Genomic DNA, 25,412 nt, shown 5'->3' on the forward strand with positions numbered 1-25,412 from the left:
AAATGTTTTTAAATTCAGTATGAAATTCCCTTTAATAAACTTTAGCATGAAAGACTTTTTAAATATCTATATGCAGGCTCTGCATACTTCTGGAATCTGTTTAAGATATGTAATAAATTCCTTGTAAGTTTGAGATCTTAAATGTTTTTTTTTTAATCAACATGATGCATAAGTTTTTTTTCTAAAAAAAACAGCATCTACTTAAAGGGATTTATGACTAAAATTGCTTATTTTTCTACAGAGTTGTCTGCTGGTTCTCAGCTTGAAGAAGATTCTACAGTCCTTATTGATCCTTTTTTCTTGGCGTTACCATTTTTTGAAGCAAAGTTAACCTAGTTTGCTAGTTCGAGCTTTCTTTTTGGCCTTCTTTTAAAAAAAAAATTTTTTTAAGTCTATAAACTAGACAAGAGATAGTTCTACAATGTCCAAGTCATTCCAGCAGTCATCTCTCGGTAGGGACTCGCAGGGTCATGGGCGTGACCTGTCTGCAGCAGGAATAGGCCTTCTTGCTGCTGCTACCCAGTCTTTAAGTATGCCAGCATCTCTTGGAAGGATGAACCAGGGTACTGCACGCCTTGCTAGTTTAATGAATCTTGGAATGAGTTCTTCATTGAATCAACAAGGAGCTCATAGTGCACTGTCTTCTGCTAGTACTTCTTCCCATAATTTGCAGTCTATATTTAACATTGGAAGTAGAGGTCCACTCCCTTTGTCTTCTCAACACCGTGGAGATGCAGACCAGGCCAGTAACATTTTGGCCAGCTTTGGTCTGTCTGCTAGAGACTTAGATGAACTGAGTCGTTATCCAGAGGACAAGATTACTCCTGAGAATTTGCCCCAAATCCTTCTACAGCTTAAAAGGAGGAGAACTGAAGAAGGCCCTACATTGAGTTATGGTAGAGATGGCAGATCTGCTACACGGGAACCACCATACAGAGTACCTAGGGATGATTGGGAAGAAAAAAGGCACTTTAGAAGAGATAGTTTTGATGATCGTGGTCCTAGTCTCAACCCAGTGCTTGATTATGACCATGGAAGTCGTTCTCAAGAATCTGGTTATTATGACAGAATGGATTATGAAGATGACAGATTAAGAGATGGAGAAAGGTGTAGGGATGATTCTTTTTTTGGTGAGACCTCGCATAACTATCATAAATTTGACAGTGAGTATGAGAGAATGGGACGTGGTCCTGGCCCCTTACAAGAGAGATCTCTCTTTGAGAAAAAGAGGGGCGCTCCTCCAAGTAGCAATATTGAAGACTTCCATGGACTCTTACCGAAGGGTTATCCCCATCTGTGCTCTATATGTGATTTGCCAGTTCATTCTAATAAGGTGAGTTAATGCAACAGATACTTCTAATTTCTTTTACATTGTAGTGCCTATTCTGTATTTACCTATATCTTTTACTCTAATTCTGTAGTCTGGTGACACTGAGTTGATCGAGAATTTTTATGCTTTTGAGAACACTTTATTTGGAAGGTAATTGTTTTTGAGCGTTAAACCAGGGCTTTACATTAATACAATCTACCTAGATTACTTCTGGCCACAAAGCTGTCATCCACTGAGATTATCTTGTTGGTTTTTGGCATCAATATGTTCTTCTTAATCATATATTTAAGCAGGTTTTTTTTGTCTGCTTTGTTGAATTGTTTTAAGTATTTTTTTTTTTTTTTTTTTTTTTTTTGCAGTCAATGTGCTCTGCCATTCAGGATGCTAGATTTTAGCTCTCCATCTGTCTTGATTGCTGATTTGTATGTAGTAAAGATGTATTCTTGAACAATTCTCTTTTTTTCCTTATCTGTGGCTACAGGGAAAGAGTTAATGTAGAGCCCTGGTGTTTGTTTCAGTATGTTTCATATTTTAGATTAGTTCATTCTTCTTTTTTAATTTCCCTTTAACACAAACTCTCATACTATGACTGAAATTTTTCATCATTTTTTTTCTCCTTTTCCACAACTTTTCTTAAACATACTTCAAAACTCACTTTTTATTATCCCATATTGCATCTGTCCCTTTAGAAACTTGGAAAAATCAACTATTGCAGTATCCTGCTCTATGTTCCTCATAAGCATATTCTTTTTCTGACTAGGTTTAGACTTCTGGTATAGTCATTTGAGCAAAATATATATGTATATATCTAATTCTCCTTTGCTTTAATTATCACATCTAGCAAAATGGGAGCTTTTTCAAAATGCCCTTTTAAATACTTAGTTCTTTCTCTTCCAACGTTTTCAGTGTTACTCATTCTCACTGATTTTTTTTCCAATACGCAGTGCAGTTGGCTTAAGAGTCAACATAATAGCACTCTACTAGCTTGATCTATGATCTCTGACCGTCCATATTTCCTGATGTGCTGTACAGTTACTCTACTTAACATGTTGCTGCCATGAAATTGATGATGATTACTATTACAGGGTTTTTTCTTTACAGTAACATTTGGAAGGATCATTTTCATATCTATCCCTTTAAAATGCATTTTTTAGTGACTTGATTTTTTTGAGTAAATTAAATCCTAGATCTGAATGATGTTTTTAAAGTATTACCAGTCACACTCTTTTTCTATTTGTTTCTCAGTATTTTTGCCTCAGATAATTAGGAGACTTCTTTTATTTGAATTCACAGAATACTTTGAAAAATATCTTTTGAATTAATCTTTTGAGTTAATGTATTGTTTAAGTACAGCACAAAGAATATTTTAATCTTTAATCCAAATAAAATGAACTAACATTGAATGCTAAATTTAAATTTTTAGATTTATTTTTATTGAAGACATAACCCCAAACTCAAAAGTTAGAGAATTTTATTTGCTAGGTGTCTTTAGTGTTGTCTTTTTTCAAATATGTTGCATAAAGTTTTAGCTGTGATAGGAGTTGATTTAAAGAAAAGATCCACAAAACTTTGGTGACTCAGTTTTTCTGTTACTTCTTGCCTTTTGCAGAACTGGCAATATGATCAGTGTCCTCAGGATCTCTAAATTCCAAGGGAAATAGCTAGTTACAGTGACTCAAATGAAAGTGATTCTAAGGGACTTAAAATCTTTGCTAATGGAGTCCTCATACATCAAGAGCTGTTGCTAGAAATCTTATTCTGACTTTGGGCAGTAATTTACCCTTGTTGCTTGCACATAGAAAAACAGTAAAGGAACACAAAAGGAAACCACAAGAGGGCTTTAATCAGAGAAAAGTTTCTGTTATTATATGTGATTAATCTTTTCTCTCCAAATTTTGCTGCCTGTTAGTTCCTTAACAATAATATTAATAAGTAATTATAGTTAAGTGGATCTAAATTAACAAAAGAACAGTTTTTAATTATCTGATGAAACTTTGGATTCAAGAGTAAGATACCCTGCCTATTGCAGGAGGTATTTTAAACCTGTAACAATGCTTAGGCCCTAGCTAGTTTTGGTATTATATCACAGTATTGGGAACATTTAAGAATTGCTTGAGGCCCATTGATTGATTGATTTACAAAATTTATATTTGTAAATTGGACCATTTTTAAGAAGTTTAAGCACTTGGGTTCTCTTAATGTATTCCAGTTTCCTTAACATAGCTCATGTTTTCTGGGTATCTGCGTTATTGAAAAAGTAATTATTTACCTTTAGTTTTGGTCCTTTCTCATTTTATAGCTGATATAGAAACAATGACTTGAGAAAATTCCTGTGGTGAAAGTAGATAATGAAAATTTTTAAACATTTAATCCTGCTCTCCGGTATTGCTGCATAACTTGGAAAATCTGTTCTAGTCACTTAGTGGTAGTGTTTTAAAAAGCTTACATGATCAAAACTTCATCTTACTATGAAAGAAGGAACTTTAAGTTGAAAAAGTGATCTAATTTGTCATCATTATTTGATATTTTAAGTGACTTTCAGTGATGGTGTTGCTTTTATTTCTTTCTAGGTCATTTTAGATTGTCAAATTGCTTTTCTCCACAACCTTAAACTTCCCTCAAATTCTTTTCACTTAAAGAAAAGTGCCCACTACAGCCTTTTCACTGTCTTGTCACTTGAGTTCATATTTTTCCTTTTAGTATTATTCTAGAAGCCCTTAAATTATCTTTATTCTGCCATTCCAGAAGTGCTTCTCCAAATTATTCTTTCTTTATATAACTTAGATATCTCAAAGACATCAAGGTGAAGGAAATTTTTCTACAGAACTTCTGCATTCAAAAAGTGAATCCTTTTTCCTTATTAATCTGATGTGAAAGTTAACTCAATGTAGAATCAAGGATAGAGGTTTTTTAAAAAACCCTTTTGACTCTTAATCCTCATTTTAAAACCAAAGATCTGGTGTGGTAGTGCAGGTTAGGAATGGGTGGTCTTGGGAGGTACATAATGATTCTTTGATCTTGGCCTTCCTTCTAGTACTTTGAAAGACTAGCTACACATTTACCATAAGTTTGAACCTTTAAAGAGCATAGAGGATTGGATATAAATAGTTTTCTGCTCAACTAGATACCCTTTCCATCTCCTGTGAATTAGAAATGTGCCTAATAGGGTAACTTTTACTCCTCTCCCAACACACTGCTTCTCAAGGACATTTTAAATAAAATCTAAATATTTTTAGTCCAGAAAATTCTAAGTTAAAGTATTTGTTTAATCCCTCTAATTTTGTGAACTTTACCTATGGCGCTTCTTCTTACAGCCATTTTAAAAGTATCCTCCAGTAAGTCAGTGGTCTGTTGCTTTGCAAGTACAAACTTTTTATATCCCAAATAACTGGTTGTGGAGCCAGCTGGAGAGATTCTTCAAGTTCCTTAGTGATTAGCCATTATTTTTAAAAGACAATCTAGCTTTGAGATCTAGCTTCCATAGTACTTTCATGGGATTTTAGTTAGTTCTTTTAGAGCAGAGGGGAAGTATGTAAATTGTTGTAGTATAAATCTATTTTTAAAGATTAGGTTTATAAAATACCATTCTGAAGCTTTTTAAGAAGGTATCTTGTAATTGGGTTTATTTTAGTTCAGCTCTAAGTGAGACCCCCTTTTAAAAACATTGCCTGACCGTGTTTTATATTCCAAATATAATGTATTAGGTAGTGTGGATGTGACAAAAGTTGCCTTATTTTGTGGGAATTTGTGAAGCCATGATACTTGTAAAGCAGGAATTGTAAAATGAGATAGCTTTATAAGCAATGTAATGACAGTTCACTTTTTTCTTTTTTGAGCACTACTTCTGTGCCTGGCAATGTTCTGATAAGCAGATTACCTTAGTCATTCACTTTTCACAATATCCTAGAATATGGAGTCATAGTAAATTTCAATTTGTGTACCAAGGATTCATGTCGACTAAGTGGCACCTTGGAGTAGAACCTAGGCAGTCTGACAGCAGAGCCTACTTTTCCTAACTTCTCTTTCTGATGTTGTTTAAAACATTGATTGTTTATATGTGGATTTTTAACTAGTGAAAGGAAAGCTTATTTGCATAAAAAGAAAGAAGTTAATCCCTTACATTTAAAATAACCACAAAGGAGCACAAATATTGATGAATAGAATGTTTCCCTCCCTAAAATTTGGAAACATATTCCTGAAATTTGATTCTTTACTTTTGGGAAATGTGAGCTTAGTTTTTTGATAAATGGGGAGCATTTTCTAGAAAAGCCATTCCTGTTGAATCTTAGTTTTTCATGGCTGTAGTACACTTGGAACATGCCTCAAAGCTGGATAAAATGAAATAATTCTATTTTAAACTAATTGTTCACATTTATAACATTTCTAGAAAAGTAGTTTAGAAGCGTGGATATTTTATCATAGAGTTTTACAAAAGCAGTTTTAATGATACAATATATATAATCCAGTTTGGTCCACAGCAGAGATTAGTATGTCTAGCTGATCTCAAGGTCAGTTATTCTTAATCTTTATTAACTCTGTCTTTTCCCTGTCAGGTCTTTTAGTATGTTAATCAAGTTACCCAGTTTTTCCAAGAATGTGCATGGCGTATTTGAGGGCAGGATCAAGCTACAAGGATTCAGAGAAATGTTTTAAATTAAATCATTGTGACTAGTGAATGGTCAAGTGTTTCTACAGTCTGTGATACTGCATATAGATTAACTTCCTAGAGTTTGAATGGTTCAAATGAAAATATTTTAGCTTTATTTTTGTTAATTCTACTAATTTACTTTGCTACAGGAGTGGAGTCAACATATCAATGGAGCAAGTCACAGTCGTCGATGCCAGCTTCTTCTTGAAATGTAGGAGTTTGAAATACCTTTAAAGCATCTGTAACGTGAATCAGAAACAGCCATTGATTGGTTTTGGGGAGTTCATCATTTACTTGTAATATCCACATTGTTATCACTGCATATAGTTAATAGTGACCGGGCATTACCAGTTACAAACAAATGTTTAGATGGAAACTGATTTCAGAATATTAGGTATTCAGTGGTAGTGCTATTTTGTTGTTTAATATTATTTGTAGGGCAAACAAACATTGGCTCTTTTTCTGTAAATTGCGAGAATACTTAAAAATGGCTTTTGATATGTACAGTAGATTCAAGCGTTTTCAATAACAGTAATGCTCTAAAAATATAGAAGATAGAGAAAAGGGAAAAAGTCATTAGAAATTACAAGTTGTCAAACAAAATCCATCAAGATGTATTTTTTGTTTTTGAGACACCTGTGGTTCTGATTTAGCTGCTGGAATAGAATTCCTAAGGAATTTCCCTGCCTAAACACACATACCCATTGTTCACTGGAGTGGCAGTTTTCACATATACCTAGCTCTCTTGGGGCTTTCTTTTCTTGTGTCACAATTCAACTCTGTTTTTGGTATTGGTATTTAATATTGTAGAAGGAAAATCTGTGGTTGGTCCTTATTTCCCTATATACCCGCATTTCCAATTCCCCATGCAGTACCTTTTCCTTCTTATGACTTAACAAGTAAATTTAAAAATTAAACTTCAATATATATTACCTACATTTTCAGTACAGAACAAGTTTATCTTGTTCATTTGGATTAATTTAAACTTCTGGAGGGTTTTTTTGGAAGTCTATGTTTTAAACTGTAATATTTCTAACACTTAAATTCTCTTATAACTTTACTAATAAACTCTGTTTTAAAGGCCAAACAAGGCTATTTTGTGAAAAGGACAGTTTTATTTTAAAGTTAATTTTCTGGTCTCTTTAAAGCTACCCAGAATGGAATCCTGACAATGATACAGGACATACAATGTAAGTTAAAATTTTTAAGCTCTTGTTTATAAAGGAGATCATTGTAAGGAATTCAGGTTAAACTTTCAAAATTTATAAACAAATTTTTGAGTATATTGAATATGAGGGTTTGGTTTAAGTCAGTGTGGGTAAAAAAAAATCTTTAGAATTCTGATTGTAGTAATTTTTATTTTATTGCTGTTATAGCTTTTCTGTAGTTAACTTGATGCAAATACCTGCCAAGATTGGAATTATAATCATTAAAGGGGTGTTTTAACAGTAGATCTTAATTATTTCTGATGGATCTCTTTGTCATTCATTATATTTTATGTCTCATGTTACTAGGGGTGATCCATTCATGTTGCAGCAGTCTACAAACCCAGCACCAGGAATTCTGGGACCTCCACCTCCCTCATTTCATCTTGGGGGACCAGCAGTTGGACCAAGAGGAAATCTGGGTGATTATGAAACTTGTTAACTTTCCCTAAGTGCTTTTACCATAAAAATTAAATACGGTGATTAGAAGTAAAAAGTAAAATATGAGCTTGTCGAAAAATTACTCAAAAATAGCATCATATGAAAAGACCTGGTTCTTAAAATACTAATGGTAACCTCTAATTTGTGTTTCAAAGATGTCCTGTTTTTTGAGGCACCCTGGGTGGCTCACTGGTTAAGGATCTTGACTCTTGATCTCAGCTCAGGTCTTTATCTCCGGGTCATGAGTTCCAACCCTGCATTGGACTCCACGCTGCATGTGGAGCCTACTTTAAAAGAAAAAAAAAAAAAACACAAAATAAGGAATGCTTGGGTGGCTGGAGTAGGTTAAGCATCCCAACTCTTGCTTTCTGCTCATTTCATGAGCCTCAAAGTCATGAGATAGAGCCCCTTGTAAGGCTCTGCACTCAGCAGAGAGTCTGCTGCTCTCTCACCCCCCCCCCCACCCCAACCCTGGTCTTATGCTCGATCTCTCTCTAAAATCTTAAGGGGAGAAAAAAGAAGGAAGATATCCCATTTTTCACTTAAAACTGTTACAAGAAGTATAAGACTGAAAAAATAATTTTTTCTCATAAAGGTGCTGGAAATGGGAACCTGCAAGGACCAAGACACATGCAAAAAGGCAGAGTGGTCAGTAATACAGCTCTTTCTTTTACTTGTTGTTTTGGGAAATGTGATTTAATTTCAAAATCCCTATAAATTGAATTTGCATTGTAGTTCTTTACGATAGGAAGACTGCTATTATTTTTTAAAAATCAGGCTTTTACATGACTTTAATAATAGTTGTAAGTTTAACTTTCATATACCCAGAGTATAGCGATATTACCTTGAGTGTAACAAATTTTGCTATGTGCATAGTATTCCATTTAAAAATAACTGCAGAGGCTTTCTGAACCCCAGTGCATCTTATTTCCTATGTAGTCTTAAAATTCTCTAGAATATTAAGAGTTGTTTTAAATACTTAATCTGTTAGCATTAAACTTTGAAAATTCTAATATATAACTTGTTTCATCCTGATTCTAAAGAGACCTCTTGACTTGATTTTTTTCTTAATGGATAGGAAACAAGCCGAGTTGTTCACATCATGGATTTTCAGCGAGGGAAAAACTTGAGATATCAACTATTACAGCTGGTGGAACCATTTGGAGTCATTTCAAATCATCTGATTCTAAACAAAATTAATGAGGTATGAATAGAAATACCTGTAGTATTTATTCATTACTAATATATTTCCTAAGGAATTATATGATTTTATATTAGAAGAAGAACTCAGTGTAATATTAAGTCATTAACATGGAATGTAATAGAGAAAAAAAAATCATCGAATTACAGTCGATAATGTTAATTTCTAGGGAACACCTGGGGTGGCTCAGCAGTTGAGCACCTGCCTTTGGCTCAGGTCATGATCCCATGTCCAGGATTGAGTCCCACACTGGGCTCCCTGCAAGGAGCCTGCTTCTCCCTCTGCCTGTGTCTCTGTGCCCACCGCTGCCCCCCCCGCCCCTCCCCGCCACCCCACTCCAGTGGTGTCTCATGAATAAATAAGTAATCTTTTAAAAATTATGTTAATTTCTAGGCCTAATGGATTATTTAGTAAATCTATTAATTGTTCTCCCCCTTTTTTTTTTTTAAAGATTTATTTATTTATTTATGATAGAGAGTGAGAGAGAGAGAGAGAGTGTGTCACAGGCAGAGGGATAAGCAGGCTCCATTCTGGGAGCCCGATGTGGGACTCGATACCAGGACTCCAGGATCGCGCCCTGGGCCAAAGGCAGGCGCCAAACCACTGAGCCACCCAGGGATCCCCTATTAATTGTTATCCTTAAGCAGTAAAATTGTCACTGATTACTATAACGACTATAAAAGGATGATGATTCTTTGGGAAGCCATTCCAAACTTTTACCAAAATGGATGCCAAATTATTATTTCAAAAAGTAGATATAATAAATGACAATTGAGTAGCATGAAGGTAGTAAAATCTGAAATGACCTTTAATAAAATAAATTAGCTGGCTCAGCAGTTGAGCGCTGCCTTCGGCCCAGGGCGGGATCCTAGAGTCCCACATCAGGCACCCTGCATGGAGCCTACTTCTCCCTCTGCCTGTTTCTCTGCGTCTCTCTCTCTCTCCCTCCCTCCCTCCCTCCCTCTCTCCCTCTCTCTCTCTCATGAATAAATAAAATATTTTTTAAAAATAGCATTGTTGGGCAGCCCTGGTGGCGCAGCGGTTTAGCGCCGCCTGCAGCCCAGGGCTTGATCCTGGAGACCCTGGATCGAGTCCCATGTCAGGCTCTCTGTATGATGCCTGCTTCTCCCTCTGCCTGTGTCTCTGCCTCTCTCTCTCTGTCTCTGTGAATAAATAAATAAAATCTTTAGGAAAAAAAAAATAAAAATAGCATTGTTCTGCTTTTAGACTCTTAAAAATTATTAATATTTATACATTTGTATATCATATTAATGATTAAATATGTCTAGAAAGACTTGGGCCTGTTTTTTTGTTTTGTTTTGTTTTGTTTTGGAAATAATTTTGTCCAATTTTAGGCGTTTATTGAAATGGCAACTACAGAGGATGCTCAAGCTGCAGTGGATTATTATACAACCACACCAGCATTAGTATTTGGCAAGCCAGTGAGAGTTCATTTATCCCAGAAGTATAAAAGAATAAAGGTAATTACAGTTTTCTCCAGATTTGTACCACTTTCGCTACTTTAAGTTGTTGCTAATAACTAGAACTACTTAAATTTTTACAACTAATTATAGCATACCTACCACCATTTGATTTAATTTTTTGTTTGTTTGCTTGTTTGTTTTTTAGAAACCTGAAGGGAAGCCAGACCAGAAGTTTGATCAAAAGCAAGAGCTTGGACGTGTGATACATCTTAGCAATTTACCTCATTCTGGCTATTCTGATAGTGCAGTTCTCAAGCTTGCTGAGCCTTATGGAAAAATTAAAAATTATATACTGATGAGGATGAAAAGTCAGGTAATACCACATACAGAAGTCTTTAAGGAAGATCATAAGGGAAGAGAGGGAAAAATCAGAGAGGGAGACAAACCATGAAACAGTTAACTACAGGAAACAAACTGAGTGTTGCTGGAGGGGAGATGATTGGAGGAATGGAGTACCTGGGTGATGGGCATTTAGGAGGGCATGTGATGTAATTAGCACTGGTTGTTGTATGGAACTAATGAATCCCTGAATTCTGCCTCTGAAACTAATAATATACTATATGTTAATTTAAATAAAATATCTTAAATTTTTAAGGTTATTAGAGGGCTTTAAGGTTTTTTTGTATCTTCATTTTTAATAAAGAAAGAGAATAATTAAATTTACCTTCTCCTAAACTTTCTTTACCAAACTGCTAAATGGTCATTTAAAAAAAAAAATACAGTAGATTCTCAGTGTGTAAAACACTGAAAAACTGTAAAGTGGACAGTAAAGATGGTAACACTATTTGTTTCCAAGGTTTGCATCCAAAAAAATCTTTTCTGTGTGTATGTAGGTATATTGTTTTTTTCTTGGCTCAAGTGATATTATACTGTTGCTTTCTACTTTATATGTGATTCCATTGAGTAGACTGACTAATTTCCTGAATGGATGGATATTTTAGAGTTTTTTGGACTGTACCTTTGGTGCTATGGACTTGGCAGCTTGTAAATGTTTATATATTTGTATCATAATTGAAGGATAGAATTTCAGAATTGGAATGTTGTATTCTGATACTTTCTTTACTTTGATATTGCCAAATTGGTCTGCAAAAAATACCAGTTTATAATCACACCAGCATTATCCAAGAGTGCTTTGCTAACACTGGGTATTTTAGCCTTTACAAGTTTAAGTGAATTGAATGGGTTGGATTACGTCATTCACTTGTGGTTTTCGTCTTAAAATTTCAGAGTAAAGAGCATCTTTATTTCGTTGTCGTTAATGCTTTTGTAACGCCATTCTGAGTTTGTATCTTTCTAGGCTTTTTAAGCTAATTTCTTTCTTGCCGTATTTTGAGTAATACCTTCTAAGCTGATTGCTTTAATTATTGTGTGTGTGTGTGTGTGTGTGTGTGTTTTAGGCCTCCATATAGATGTTTTAATGTTTGTTGCTACTTTGTGTAAATCTCTAATAAAATATTTTTTGTAATTGGGTGACTTTTAACTTTTAGGGATCTCTGTGTTAAAGACTAAATTTTCGTAACAGACTGGAAAAAATAATAAGCACCAGAGTTATATGCAGGTCTTTGAAAACTAATGTCCCTGTTTCTTTTTCTTTTTAAGGCCTTTATTGAGATGGAGACCAGAGAGGATGCAATGGCAATGGTCGACCACTGTTTGAAAAAGGCCCTTTGGTTTCAGGGGAGATGTGTGAAAGTTGACTTGTCTGAAAAATATAAAAAGTTGGTACTGAGGGTATGTAGTAGTGGATTTATCATCCTTATAAAGCTTATTTCACATATTTCAAGCCACCACATTTTTATAAACATTTCTATTTGCTAAGAATATAGGATTTGGTTATTTAAAGATAGCAACCTTTTTTCCCCCGGTATTCTTCAGTACAAGTTTTTGGCTTGTTTGTTAATGGTGTTACATAAAAAAAACTCCTACTTTTATCTATCTTATTTAAGATTTTATTTGAACAGAGTTCTACCAAAATGTTTATTACCCATTGCTCTACTGCTCTGTTGAAATGTTGATCATAATGAACTGCTTACTGTGGGCAGCTTACATTCTTAGGTATGGTTAATGGGATTGAATAAGCTTAGTTGATGATATAAAGGATGTTCCTCAACCATTTGTTAATTGGATAATTATATAACCTGCACATGAACATACTCTAATGCATTTATTTAACTGATACAAAATTTTGTCTTTTAGATTCCCAACAGAGGCATTGACTTACTGAAAAAAGATAAATCTCGGTAATTTCATTTTGTGTGTGTGTATACACTGGTATATTTCAACTTCTGTTTTCCAACTCAGGAGAATTAATTGAGGGGATATCCTTTTGATTCTAGGAAGAGATCTTATTCTCCAGATGGCAAAGAATCTCCAAGCGATAAGAAATCCAAGATTGATGGTTCCCAGAAGACTGAAAGTACAACTGAAGGTAAAGAACAAGAAGAGAAGTCAGGTGAAGATGGTGAAAAAGATGCAAAGGATGACCAAGCTGAGCAAGAACCTAATATGCTGCTTGAATCTGAAGATGAGCTACTCGTAGATGAAGAAGAAGCAGCAGCACTGCTAGAAAGTGGCAGTTCAGTGGGAGATGAGACAGATCTTGCTAATTTAGGTGACGTGGCTTCTGAGGGGAAAAAGGAACCTTCAGACAAAGCTGTCAAAAAAGATGGAAATGCCAGTGCTTCGGCAGCTGCAAAGAAAAAGCTAAAAAAGGTAAAGGAAGATTGTATATGGACCTGTTTTGATAGAGAACTAGGTTAGATAAATATTTCATATTATTTATACTGGCAGAGTCAGATTAGAGAATTACTCATTTATATTAGAAAAAATCAGTTATGAACCATAATATTTAAAAGTAAACTCTGCAATAGATAGATTAAATGAGACTTTTTATAATAGTTGTTAAAAAGTGCCAACTTCACAGAAGGAAATTTTTAGTAAGGAAGGAGGAAGACTTACATCTATATATATTTGGGTATTGTAGTGGTAGCATGTAAGGACTAGTAGGCGGCCTTGTAGTCCAGCTTGTTTTTTAAAAGATAGGATATGGGACTCTTGGGTGGTTCAGTGGTGAGCATCTGCCTTTGGCTCAGGGCGCCATCCCAGAGGCCGGGATGGAGTCCCCCAGCAGGCTCCTTGCAGGGAGCCTGCTTCTCCTTCTGCCTGTCTCTGCCTTTCTCTGTGTGTCTCTCATGAATAAAATAATAAATAAAATCTTAAAAAAAATTAAAAGGATAGGAGTTTATAATTGATCCAAGATACTTAAAACATTTTACCACTCATTTAAAAATTATTAAACTTGGGATCCCTGGGTGGTGCAGCGGTTTGGCGCCTGCCTTTGGCCCAGGGCGCAATCCTGGAGACCTGGGATCGAATCCCACGTCGGGCTCCCGGTGCATGGAGCCTGCTTCTCCCTCTGCCTATGTCTCTGCCTCTCTCTCTCTCTCTCTCTCTCTATCATAAATTAATTAATTAATTAATTTAAAAAATTATTAAACTTGGGGAACTTGACTGGCTCAGTCAGTGGAGCATGCAACTCTGAATCTTGGGGTTGTGGGTCCGAGCCCCAGGTTGGGTGTAGAGATTACTTAAAAATAAATAAATAAAAATTGTTAAACTTGAAGAATTTTCCTATTTGAGAAACATAAGCTTGATCAGATAATTTAGTAGCTTTTAAGACATTTTTCTTCGAACAGTTGTCACAGATAAGCATATAAGGTGAATACAAATATAAAAATACATAGAGCATAAAGAATAGTAAAACAAAACAGCATGGTGTGCTGATTATCTACATTAAGGATTAGAGCACTAAAATGCCCTTTGAAGCCCCTATGTTAAATGGGTCTCATACAGTGAGATCCATTGGTTCCTTATAAGCAATGTTCAGCTATTGGAAGACTAATTTTTACCTCCAGATTTTGATGGCTTGGTCACATAACTTAGCCTAAAGTTATTTTTTGGCTGAAGTGAATGATTGTTGTGTAATACACTTGCATCCTTAAGAGCAGATACTTATTACATGCTATAAATTTTTCTAAGCTTTATTTATGCCAATGAACTTAATCCTCCTGGTAACAGTAAGCACTAGCTACCTTTGTTAACCCAATTTTATAAATGATAAAATTCAGGCATAGAGAAGTTCCGTAAATTGTCCTTGGTCATATTGCTTGTAAGTGGCAGAGTCAAAATTTAAACATAGGCAGTCATGCTCCCCAGAGCTTGATTTTTTTCCCCCCTTTTTAAACCACTATTCTATTTTATTCTGATTGTTCTCTAAATAACAATTATATTATAAGATACTATCTTCCAAAGAATACCATGGAACTATTTTTTATCAAATCACATCTTGGATATAGTCCCCTGCAGCATAATAGTTTTAAGAAGTGTAGACTATAATGTCCTCTCCGATTTATTTTCTGCTCTTCATGTTGAGGCAAGCCTTTAATTATTTAGTTTTAAAACCAACAAATTTGTTATAACAAATCCGTGATTTTGGGGGAGAAAGGAAAAAGTCAGCATTTTGAGAGAATGAATAAAGACAAAGACGCTATCCCTTTCCCTTCAAGTAAAACAAATGGAAGGGATGCTGCAGGATAATTGTTGCAGAGTAAATTTGTCTTTCTTAACAGCGTCGTTTCCCAGGGAGTATGGAAGGTTTTGTCACTCTAGATGAGGTTGGTGATGAGGAAGATTCGGAACTTCAGAAACTTCGTAAATCGGGCATGGCATTTAAATCTGGTGACAAAAATGATGATGGTTTGGTTGAAATTAAGGTGGACAAGATCGAGGAACTTGATCAAGAAAACGAAGCAGCGTTGGAAAATGGAATTAAAAATGAGGAAAATACAGAACCAGGCGCTGAATCTGCTGAGAATGCTGATGATCCCAGCAAAGATCCAAGTGAAAATGCAGATGGCCAAAGTGATGAAAACAAGGAGGACTATACAATTCCAGATGAGTATAGAATCGGACCATATCAGCCCAATGTTCCTGTTGGTGAGATTTAAGGCTTTCTTCTTCCCCTCTCACCCTTCCCAAGTTATTAGTAAATAAGATTTTTAAATTGGTCTTAAGTAAACTCTGATACCATTTAAAATTTACTTCTCTGCAGAATAATTTGTAAATTTTAATTAATATATTCTTTATTTTCCAGTTAACCAACTCTCATTTTGTATTCTCTTTTGTTATCATTTCACAACATGTTCTTTCCCCGTGTAATTCCCCATGTAAAGGTTTCTGAGTATTTCGTATTGCTTTTTATCTTTTATATTACTGTCTTTTCAAGAATACAAGTTAGGTATGGGACCTTAAACATCAGTTAAGTAAAATTAACTAATGATGTAATGGTTTTTGTTTTGTTTTAACTTAGGCTATATTGGACTTCTCACAAATATTCTCTCATTCAAATAATATTGATGGAAAAAAAGATTTGGGAACACTAATGAAAAATTTCGATTTACTAAATTTGTAAGAATGTATGTTTGTGTTCTAGGTATAGACTATGTGATACCTAAAACAGGGTTTTACTGTAAGCTGTGTTCACTCTTTTATACAAATGAAGAAGTTGCAAAGAATACTCATTGCAGCAGCCTTCCTCATTATCAGAAATTAAAGGTAAGGCTGAATATACAAGAGGAGAATTTTTTTATGAAAAGAAGTCATGTAAATGTATGTAAAGAAAAGTGTGTATGGTGCCTTCTGTAGACCCATTGCAATGCCTTCTGGAGGTGACACTTTTATTTCTTTGTTGATGGGCCTTAAGCAGTTTAATGCATTTCTAGAAACATCTATTGAGCCTTTTTTTATAGTACATTCTTTTTTTTTTATAGTACATTCTAATTAAAAATTGAATGATATTCTAGCCATGTTATAAATTCTGATATAATCAGAGTTATCTCAGTATTTTCAAGTGAATGTTTGACTGTAATTTCTCTAATTTGGAAGAATCTGGAGTGGAATCAATAAAAAGCTGTTTCAATTTTATGAGGTGGCATGTCCCTTCATACTTACTGATTTTTACAGTTGACATTAAATTATTTATTAATAATGCTATTCTGTGACTTTTATGATGAGATATAAGGATAAATGAATAATAAAATGTAATGAAGCATAACACATTTCTATTTGGATCTTTTGAAATTTGGCATTTGACTTCTTGAAAGAGGAAGTGTTAAAACAGATAATGGGGAAAAACATGAAAGGAGTTAACTCATTAATTACAAAAAAACTGTTTTTTTTACACTGCTTTATTATAGTAGAGAGCTACTAAAGTATTCCGTCATCAAACGTGTTCTGTATGTTGATGTAGATGGATGAAGATAACCATAAATTTGGTGGGGGCGGGGGGCGGGGAATGATAGCCTTTAATTTAGGAAATCATGCCAGTCCTTGGCTGTTTCACTAATTTGAAATGTAAGTGTTCTTTGCTACCTAGATGTGTCTTAACATTTAGCATACGAATAAAGAATGGTGGCTTCATTCCATTAGTAGTAGAAATTATGTATTACATAGAAGAGTATTCAAGTACAAAAATTGTATTGGTGTTTGATATTTTATAGATGATATGCTTTCTAATATTTTCTAGATATTCTGATTTTCATTTGTTCTATTGGAGTGACTATTATTTCTATTTTAAGGAAACTTTGTCAACTTCATTAAAATTTATTATGCAGCATAGTATTTTGCTAATGCTAAATGAGTTGATAACTTCTTGAGTGTTTTTTTTTCGTTGAGGATATTATAATGGCTTTTAACCCTCTCATCAATTGGGAGTAACTATAGACTTGAGAAATTCTACCCAGAATTAAAGAAATTGAGTGATTTAGATTTTGGGGGGAAGAACATTACTTATTAATGTCTTAATATGTCCAAGAACTCTAGAAATTACAGGTGCAGTACAGGGGTCACTGCTTTTGTAAATGAGGGTTTTTTTGGAACATAGCCACAGTCATTCATTTAATTATTATTTATGGCTGATTTTATTCCCACAACAGCAGAATTGAGTAGTTGAACCAAAGAACAGCCCACAGACATATTTACTGCCTTTCTAAGAAAATGTTTCCCCACTTTAATGAAGGCTCACTAGTTGAATAAAACCATGTTATTTTAACTACTGTGTTCTTGGAGCAGTGTCAGTTCATCTATGCGAGTGTGGTCTTTGTTTTCTTATCTCTGCAAGTTAACGTTAATTGTAAACTGAAATAATCTTTACATTTTACTATTTTTTTCACATGTCCTACTGTGGTATACTCTGATCTAGTTTAGTATTGTACACTGACTTAACAAGAATAACTGAATCTTTAAAATAGTAATAATGTTATGTTAAATTATGCTCAAATTCATAAATCTGGATAGAATATTTTGGAAGTTATCCATTTAGGTTTTCTTAGGTGACTTAATCACTCTTAATTACTTTTTCTTTTCAGAAATTTCTGAATAAATTGGCAGAAGAACGCAGGCAGAAGAAGGAAGCTTAAGATGTGCAAGAAGCTTAACGATTTCAAAGAAAATAATGGTTCTTTGTTTTTAATGTTAACCTTTTTTAAATACAATACTGATAGTTAGAAGAAAACTATTGTACTCTTTTGTTTTAGTGGAAAAATAATAGATGTCTGTTCATGTGTTAAGTGTTATAGCAAAAATACATATACGGTTAAGTTAATGAAGAATTTTGTTTTATCAGAATGGTAACAGACCGAAGTACTTTGTAGAGACTGACTCGTAAGCTACTTAAAGACAACTTGCACCAAGAAAAAAGATGTAGAATCATTCAGAGAAATGAAATTTAGTTCCAAGCTTCAAAGAAATGTCAAAACTTTTGATTCCATTCAATAAAGAACAAAACCAATTGTATTTTTATTACTTTCATCTGAAACATTCCACATTTTAATCTGAGCCTTGCAGACTTTTCATTTGGAGTTTGAAGCTTTTTTGGTTGCTTTTTATTTGGAGATCTTCACTAATATGAGATTGGCAATTAAAAAGCAGGTGCAGTTTTCTTTTAATGTCATGCTGTTGTTTAGGTAATAAGAAATACTAAGTAATTGGCTTTAGATTTTTGTAATTTTTTCCCATAAGTTCCTGCTAGATTTCGTATTCTAGTAGTCAATGTATTTTCAGTGAAATGTAAAAATATTCCCGTTCTCTTTGAGCAGTATTAATTTCTTGAGATCTTATTGCTTGTCACTTGAATCCTGTAGCTGTCATACATCTGGTATAAGCAACATTTGATTTTTGAAGTGTGTAGACCATCTCTTCATATTTCAAGATGTAATTTTACATTTCTGCATTTTAAAAACAGTTTGGCCATAATCTAGACGCACGCTTCTAATTCATATACCTGCACATGTGACCTTTGTGAACAGAAATTTGCATGTATAATCTGTGTTTACTTGTAACTTTCTGGTAATATACTGCTTATATCTGTGGATTCAAGTTTCTGAAGTGAATACCAATAAAAAAAAAAAAACCTAGGCCATGTTCATTGGTTATACATGTTTGGAATGTTAACCAATATTTTTGTCAGTTGTGGTTTTTATTCACTGTTACACTTTTTTGCATGCTTTAACAAATTATTACATTTTTAATCTAGAGTGTTCTAAAGACTGCTACTAAAGATCTGAGTTTTAAAGTTTTTGGTGCTGGTGGATTTCTTGTTCCTGTTACATAAAAATGAGGCTATTCATTATCTTTAAAAACCTCTGGAGGTTAAAATACTGAGGGTGAAGAAATGGCAAAAGCTCATGTTTAGACCTAAGTATCAAAGTTGGAATTAACATGGAATATCAAGAATTCGTTCTACCAGCTTTTCAAAATCTTTTGGGGTTCTTGCTGTGTAAGGGATTTACCTATTGTCAAAAAGCAAATTCTTAATTTAAAAAATACAAGAACTTATTAGGAATTCTCTTTGAGACTAGGTTTTAATGTATTTAAAGGACATATCAAGATTTCATGATGTATCTCTGAAAGGCAGTTAAAGTTTTTTTAATGTGACATGCACAAAAAATCCTTGCCAGTTTATTTCTGCAGTTTAATTTTGGCCTTTACTAATTACCAACACTTCTGTTTAATTGTAACCGTTAACTAACAGCAAGCAAAACAAAGCATTATGTGTGTTTCGGAATCCCTACTTGTTTCCTGTCAGTGATAGCCTTTTTTTTTCATAGGTCCTACTTTGTTGGCTGTATCAAGCTATAGAAGAGAAAGTTCAGTATCTTCATTTGCTAATATTTGGAAAGCAAAAAATTCTTAGAAATATGCTATTAGTAATTCCCAGATTATGGCAAACCTTTTTTCATAGGAATGTTTTCACTTAAACCTGGTATAAAATTTAAGAACATTTTTTCCACCATCATTTTAATTTTAGCCTTTAGTTTAATCTTAATGTTAATCCTCTGTGAAGGAAATTCCTTGAGTTTGTATTGATTTTTTTTTTTTAAGCCTACTTTTGGTAAATTTGGATTTGATCGTGAATTTACTAAAGACTGGAGTTGGCCAGCTGTATTGATTTAGGTCTCCTAAAATTTTGATTTAAAATTTTATTAATGAAGAAAGCGAATTTCTCACCAGAGTACACTTTTTTTTTTTTTTTAAAGATTTGATTTATTTATTCACGAGACACAGAGAGCCACAGACACAGGCAGAGGGAGAAGCAGGCTCCCCGCCGGAAGCCTGACATGGGACTCGAAGCCTGACATGGAACCAGCGTTCCCCAGGATCAGGCCCTGGGCTGAAGGCGGTGCTAAACCGCTGAGCCACCTGGGCTGCCCCAGAGTACACTATCTTCTAGAGAGAGTAATTAATAGGAGTCTAAGGAAATTTTTAAGATTATATCCATTATCTGAATATTTTTTTAAAGATTTTTATTTATATATGTATGAGACAGGCAGAGGGAGAAGCAGGCTCCACACAGGGAGCCAGACGCGGGACTCGATCCTGGGTCTTCAGGATCACGCCCTGGGCCGAAGGCAGGCACCAGACCACTGAGCCACCCAGGGATCCCTCAAATAACTTTAAAATGAGGCCGGTGGCGTGTAGTACAAGTCTGCAGGAACGCTACAGAACATTTTTTTAAATAGAACAGTGGGGTTCCTGCCTGGCTTAGTGGGGCATGCAGACTTGATCTTGGGATTGTGAGTTTGAGCCCCACATTGGGTGGTGGAATCTACAGATTCCCCCCCCCCCACCAAAAAAAAAAAAAATCTTCGAAACCGAATCAGAATAGTAAAGTAGTCCGGTCTGTGTGGATTATTTAATAAGTTCATTTGTACTAGGGCTAGCAGCGGCTGTGTGCTCTTCTATTTCCATTATAGAATATGGCTTAGTGTAACTGAAAGCTCAAATATTGAGCAGTCAGGCATTTAGGATTGGGTATTCCCTGGTAACTATATGTTGAGCTGGGGTTTTAAATGCCCTTCCAGGGTACCTGGTTGACATAGTGGGTAGAGCATGTGACTCGATCTCAAGGTTATAAGCTCTAGCTCCATGTTGGGTGTATAGATAATTTTTTAAGAGCATTACCTGGTAGAGGAAGGGTAGATGGAGAGCCCAGAACAAGGCTCCCTCTCACAACCCTATGATAATGACCTGAGCCCAAATCAAGAGTGGATGGTTAACCTCACTTGAGCCACCCAGGTGCCTCAAAAATCTAAAAAAGTGAAATAAACCCTTTCACTTCTATGCAAGTCCTGTGATGGGTACGGGTGAGGCCAAGATGCTTAAAGTAACCACTAGAATACAAACAAAATGATTTTCCTTTAGTGATTCTGAAATGTTATGCAGCAGAATTACATGGAGGCTTTGTTAAAATACGGATGTGCTCCACTAGAAATTTCAATTTGTGTTCCCCCTTGTTTGGGGTGATCTTCATATTTGTATTTTAACAAGTTAGCAGGTGATGGTCATGTCAAGCGAAAAACACTTTGATAGTTTTACTTGTAGCTAAGACGTATTGGCTAGGCAGTTGTAATCACACCTGCTTCAGGTACTCTTGCTTGAAGTACTGTTTTTGTTCCCTTTCCAAACCTAGAACTGGGGAAATGCTAGAAAATAATCACCAATGCAGGGGGCCTGGGTGGTTAAGATAGTTGAGTGACCAACTCCTGGTTTCAGCTCAGGTCATGATCTTTGGGCCCTGGGGGAATCTCCCTATCTCTGCCCCTCCCCCCACTGACTCCTCTAAAATTTTTCTTAAATAAAACCACCAGTGGAAGAGACCCTATTTTGGAACCTTACATACTGCTTTCCTATTTGCGTCTTATCTTGCTCAGAACCTTAAAGTCTTGTAATTTTCTGGGGACTTGGTACAATCGACATTTCAAGGAAAATTACTGGAGCAGTAATAAAATTACTGAAGTCTTGGGAATAACTATTTTGCCTGGCTAAATGCTTTTCCTTTTTTTCTTTTTCCACTATGTGTTGCTTAACATAGTAACTCATGAAAAAGCTTGGTGATAACTAGTTTGTTGAAGTTTCAAGTGAGTGGCAAAATGGAAACAACTACCTCCACTCAAGTACATCTAACTTGCTGATTAGTTGATACGGGCGGAGCTCAACTACAGTACTAATTACTAGGTAGAAGTCTGAAGATAAAAATTAAATTACAGAGATTAGATTGAAAAAATACAGTGAGAATTGTTGGAAGATAATATATGATTAGCTTTTAAAACTATGTTAACATACTTTATGTTAAATTTAAATTTGTTAAAATTTTTAGGCCTGGCTTTTCTGTGAATTTAAAAGTTCTAGCCTTAGAAAGTTTTTTTTTTTTTTAAAGGCTTTATTTATTTATTCATGAGAGACAGAGAGAGAGACACAGGCAGAGGGAGAAGCAGGCTCCATGCACCAGGAGCCCGACGTGGGACTCGATCCCAGGTCTCCAGGATCACGCCCTGGGCCAAAGGCAGGCGCTAAACCGCTGCACCACCCAGGGATCCCTAGAAAGTTTTATAATTTCCACACATATAAGAACTCTCTAAAGGGAATCCCTGGGTGGCTCAGTGGTTTTGTGCCTGCCTTCAGCCCAGGAGATGATACTGGGGTCCTGGGATTGAGTCCTGCGTCGGGCTCCCTGCATGGAGCCTGCTTCTCCCTCTGCCTGTGTCTCTGCCTCTCTGTATGTGTGTGTGTTTTTCATGAATAAATAAAACCTAAAAAAAAATCTCTAAAGCTAGATGTACAGTAGGGAAAATGAAAACTAAGTGAAAAGGAAAGGTAGATGAGGTCTTATTTATTGGATCTAGTAGACCGAAAATGGACATTAATGCGTACCCCAATAGCATATGTAAACTTGGAGTGAGAGTGGCATTAAGTACAGCTTTAATGACCTGATCGATGATGTCCCTGTGCTTCATGCATGGTAACGAAATACTGGTTCTTTTTTAAAGATTTATTTATTTATTCATGATAGACACAGAGAGAGAGACAGAGACACAGGAGGAGGGAGAAGCAGGCTCCACGCCGGGAGCCCGACGTGGGACTCGATGCCGGGACTCCAGGATCATGCCCTGGGCCAAAGGCAGGCGCTAAACCGCTGAGCCACCCAAGGATCCCCTGAAATACTGGTTCTAAAGGCCTGGTGCAAATGGAATAAGTGAAGAGCAGCAGGAATGTGTCTTACCTTTGATTAGGACAGTACTCAAGTTTCAATTATTGCGCTTGTCTATTTTGTAAGGCAGGACCATTTATGTGCTCAACTTTGCCAGGATGGTTATGTCAGAAGTAGTGGTTTCTTGTCTGCTATTTGACTCAAGATTTATTATTATTTTTTAAATTTTATTTATTTATGATAGTCACACAGAGAGAGAGGGAGGGAGGCAGAGGGAGAAGCAGGCTCCATGCAGGGAGCCCGACGTGGGATTCGATCCCGAGTCTCCAGGATCGCGCCCTGGGCCAAAGGCAGGCGCCAAACCGCTACGCCACCCAGGGATCCCTGACTCAAGATTTAAATGACCTTTTTTCCTTCACCTTTTTTTTTTTCCTTAAGATTTTATTTATTCATGAGAGCCAGAGACACAGGCAGAGGGAGAAGCAGTCTCCTTGAGGGGACCCTGCTGTGGGACTTGATCCCAGGACCCTGGGATCACGACCTGAGCCAAAGGCAGACGCTCAACTTCTAAATCACCCAGGCATCCCTTTTCCTTCACTTTTAGAGTTGGCTCTAGGGGTTCCCGGCTTGTTTGGGTGGTAGAGCATGCATCGCTTTATCTTGGGGCTATAAATTCAAGCCTTATGTTGGGCGTAGAGATTATTTGAAAATCTTAAAAGAAGTTGGCTTTGAACATCAAAAGGCATTAGTAATTGGATTCCAGCTACTTTCTTGGCAACTGCAAGTCTATATGGACTTCCTTTTTCTTATTACTCCACTTGTATAGGTAATCCCAAGTTTATGCTTTCTTGTGTATGAGTTCTGTAGTCTATTTTATGGTGTCATGAGAGCCTGTGGGGGAGGTATTATTAGTGTGGTGGATGGTAAAGCTGAAGTGGTCCCTCTAATTCATTTTCCTGATTGTGGCTACTTCTCACAAGTGCCAGGTATGTCTCTTGACTTTTTTTAAAGATTTTAGAGCACACAAGTGGGGGGAGGGGCAGAGAGCGAGGAGCGAGAGAAGCAGACTCCCCACTGAGCTCAGAGTCCCACGAGGGGCTCCATCACAGGACCCTGAAATCATGACCTGAGCCACCCAGGCGCCCACAGACCCCTCTTATCAGCTGGGAAGGGCCTGGCCCAACCTAGAGGAACTGTCTCTGCTCCTCAGTATCCTGCAGTATGTAGGCACATACCACCCTTCTTTAAAAGCCTTTACCTGCGCCACAGCTACACTTTAGTTTGTAAGCCCTGTTCATCCGGCTTAATTAACCTATACAAATTTGATCCTCTTTTTATTATTTTTTTTAAAAGATTTTTATTTATTCATGGAGAGGGAGAAGCAGGCCCCATGCAAGGAGCCCGATGTGGGACTCAATCCCAGTACCCTAGGATCTCACCCTAGGCCGAAGGCAGGTGCAAACCCCTGAGCCACCCAGGGATCCCCTTGATCCTCTTTTTAACTCAATGTTTTTTTGTTTCTTTTTGGAATTTTTTTGTAAACTACAATTTATCTTAACCATTTTTTAAAAAGATTTTATTTATTCATGAGACAGAGGCAGAGACACAGGGAGAAGCAGGCTCCATGCAGGGAGCCTGATGTAGGACTTGATCCCAGGTCTCCAGGATCAGGCCCCTGCCCGAAGGCAGTGCTAAACCGATGAGCCACCTGGGCTGCCCTCATCTTAACCATTCTTAAGCACATGGTATAGTGGTATTACATTCATTTTGTTCTTCAACCATCATCCATCCCTGTAACTTCATCTTGTAAAACTGAAACTATCTATTAAGCAATAGCTCTCCATCCCCTCCTCCTGGCGCCTCACAACCATCATTACAATTTGTTTTTATGATTTTGACTGTCTCATAGAAGTGGAATCCTACAGTATCTGTCTTTTCATCTTTTTTCACTTAGGATACATAAGTTTCATCCATGATGTAGTATATCGCAGAATATCCTCCTCAGAGGCTAATACCTCATTGTATATACCATATTTTGCTCATCCATTCATCTGTTGATAGACTTGGGCTGCTTCCACATTTAACCTTTTGTCAGTAATGCTGTTATGAATGTGGGTGTATGAATATGTCTGAGACCCTGTTTTCAGTTCTTTTGGGTATATGCCTTGAAGCGGAATTGCTGGATCATATGGTAGTTATTTTTAAATTTTTGAGGCGCTTCCATACTGTTTTCCACAGCAGCTGTACCATATTACATTTCCAAATGCATAAGGGTTCCAGTCTCTACATTCTTGCCAACACTTATTTGCTTGATAGTAGCTATCTTAACGGATGTGATGAGGTGGTATCAACTTTTCTAGGAAAAGATCATGCCACTTACTGCCTTGTGTGTAGGACTGTGCTAGCACATAGTAGGCATTCAAAATTTATTGCAAATTGCTTTTGTATCCTCACCTGGATTGCAAATATTAAGATCAGGAACCGTAGCTTACCCCCACAGTGCTAGGCCCTTACTAAAGATTCAGTAATGCTGGGATACATGCTATTCCCAGCTTCCCC

At 36.1% G+C, this 25,412-nt stretch overlaps 1 protein-coding gene across 18 annotated transcripts in view; it reads left to right on the plus strand.

Moving 5' to 3' along the window:
• MATR3 (matrin 3) overlaps nt 1–18,780 on the plus strand; it is a 53,804-nt gene extending 35,024 nt beyond the window's left edge. For 6 of the 18 annotated variants that reach the window (XM_025432113.3, XM_025432112.3, XM_035696644.2 and 3 more), the window contains 14 exons: nt 242–1,333; nt 6,128–6,189; nt 7,127–7,168; nt 7,493–7,605; nt 8,220–8,272; nt 8,703–8,828; nt 10,181–10,306; nt 10,455–10,622; nt 11,909–12,040; nt 12,506–12,549; nt 12,646–13,021; nt 14,938–15,304; nt 15,801–15,922; nt 17,734–18,780. In XM_025432113.3, the coding sequence (XP_025287898.1) occupies nt 422–1,333; nt 6,128–6,189; nt 7,127–7,168; nt 7,493–7,605; nt 8,220–8,272; nt 8,703–8,828; nt 10,181–10,306; nt 10,455–10,622; nt 11,909–12,040; nt 12,506–12,549; nt 12,646–13,021; nt 14,938–15,304; nt 15,801–15,922; nt 17,734–17,784 (2,694 nt within the window). In that variant the 5' untranslated portion in view covers nt 242–421 and the 3' untranslated portion in view covers nt 17,785–18,780. The remainder of the gene's footprint in view (nt 1–241; nt 1,334–6,127; nt 6,190–7,126; nt 7,169–7,492; nt 7,606–8,219; nt 8,273–8,702; nt 8,829–10,180; nt 10,307–10,454; nt 10,623–11,908; nt 12,041–12,505; nt 12,550–12,645; nt 13,022–14,937; nt 15,305–15,800; nt 15,923–17,733) is intronic. The other 12 variants (XM_049091834.1, XM_049091836.1, XM_049091835.1 and 9 more) reach the window with 5 other exon arrangements.
• The last annotated feature ends 6,632 nt before the right edge of the window (nt 18,781–25,412 follow it).

This window comes from Canis lupus, chromosome 11 (genome assembly GCF_003254725.2).
Source record: "Canis lupus dingo isolate Sandy chromosome 11, ASM325472v2, whole genome shotgun sequence".
NCBI classification, from domain to species: domain Eukaryota; kingdom Metazoa; phylum Chordata; class Mammalia; order Carnivora; family Canidae; genus Canis; species Canis lupus.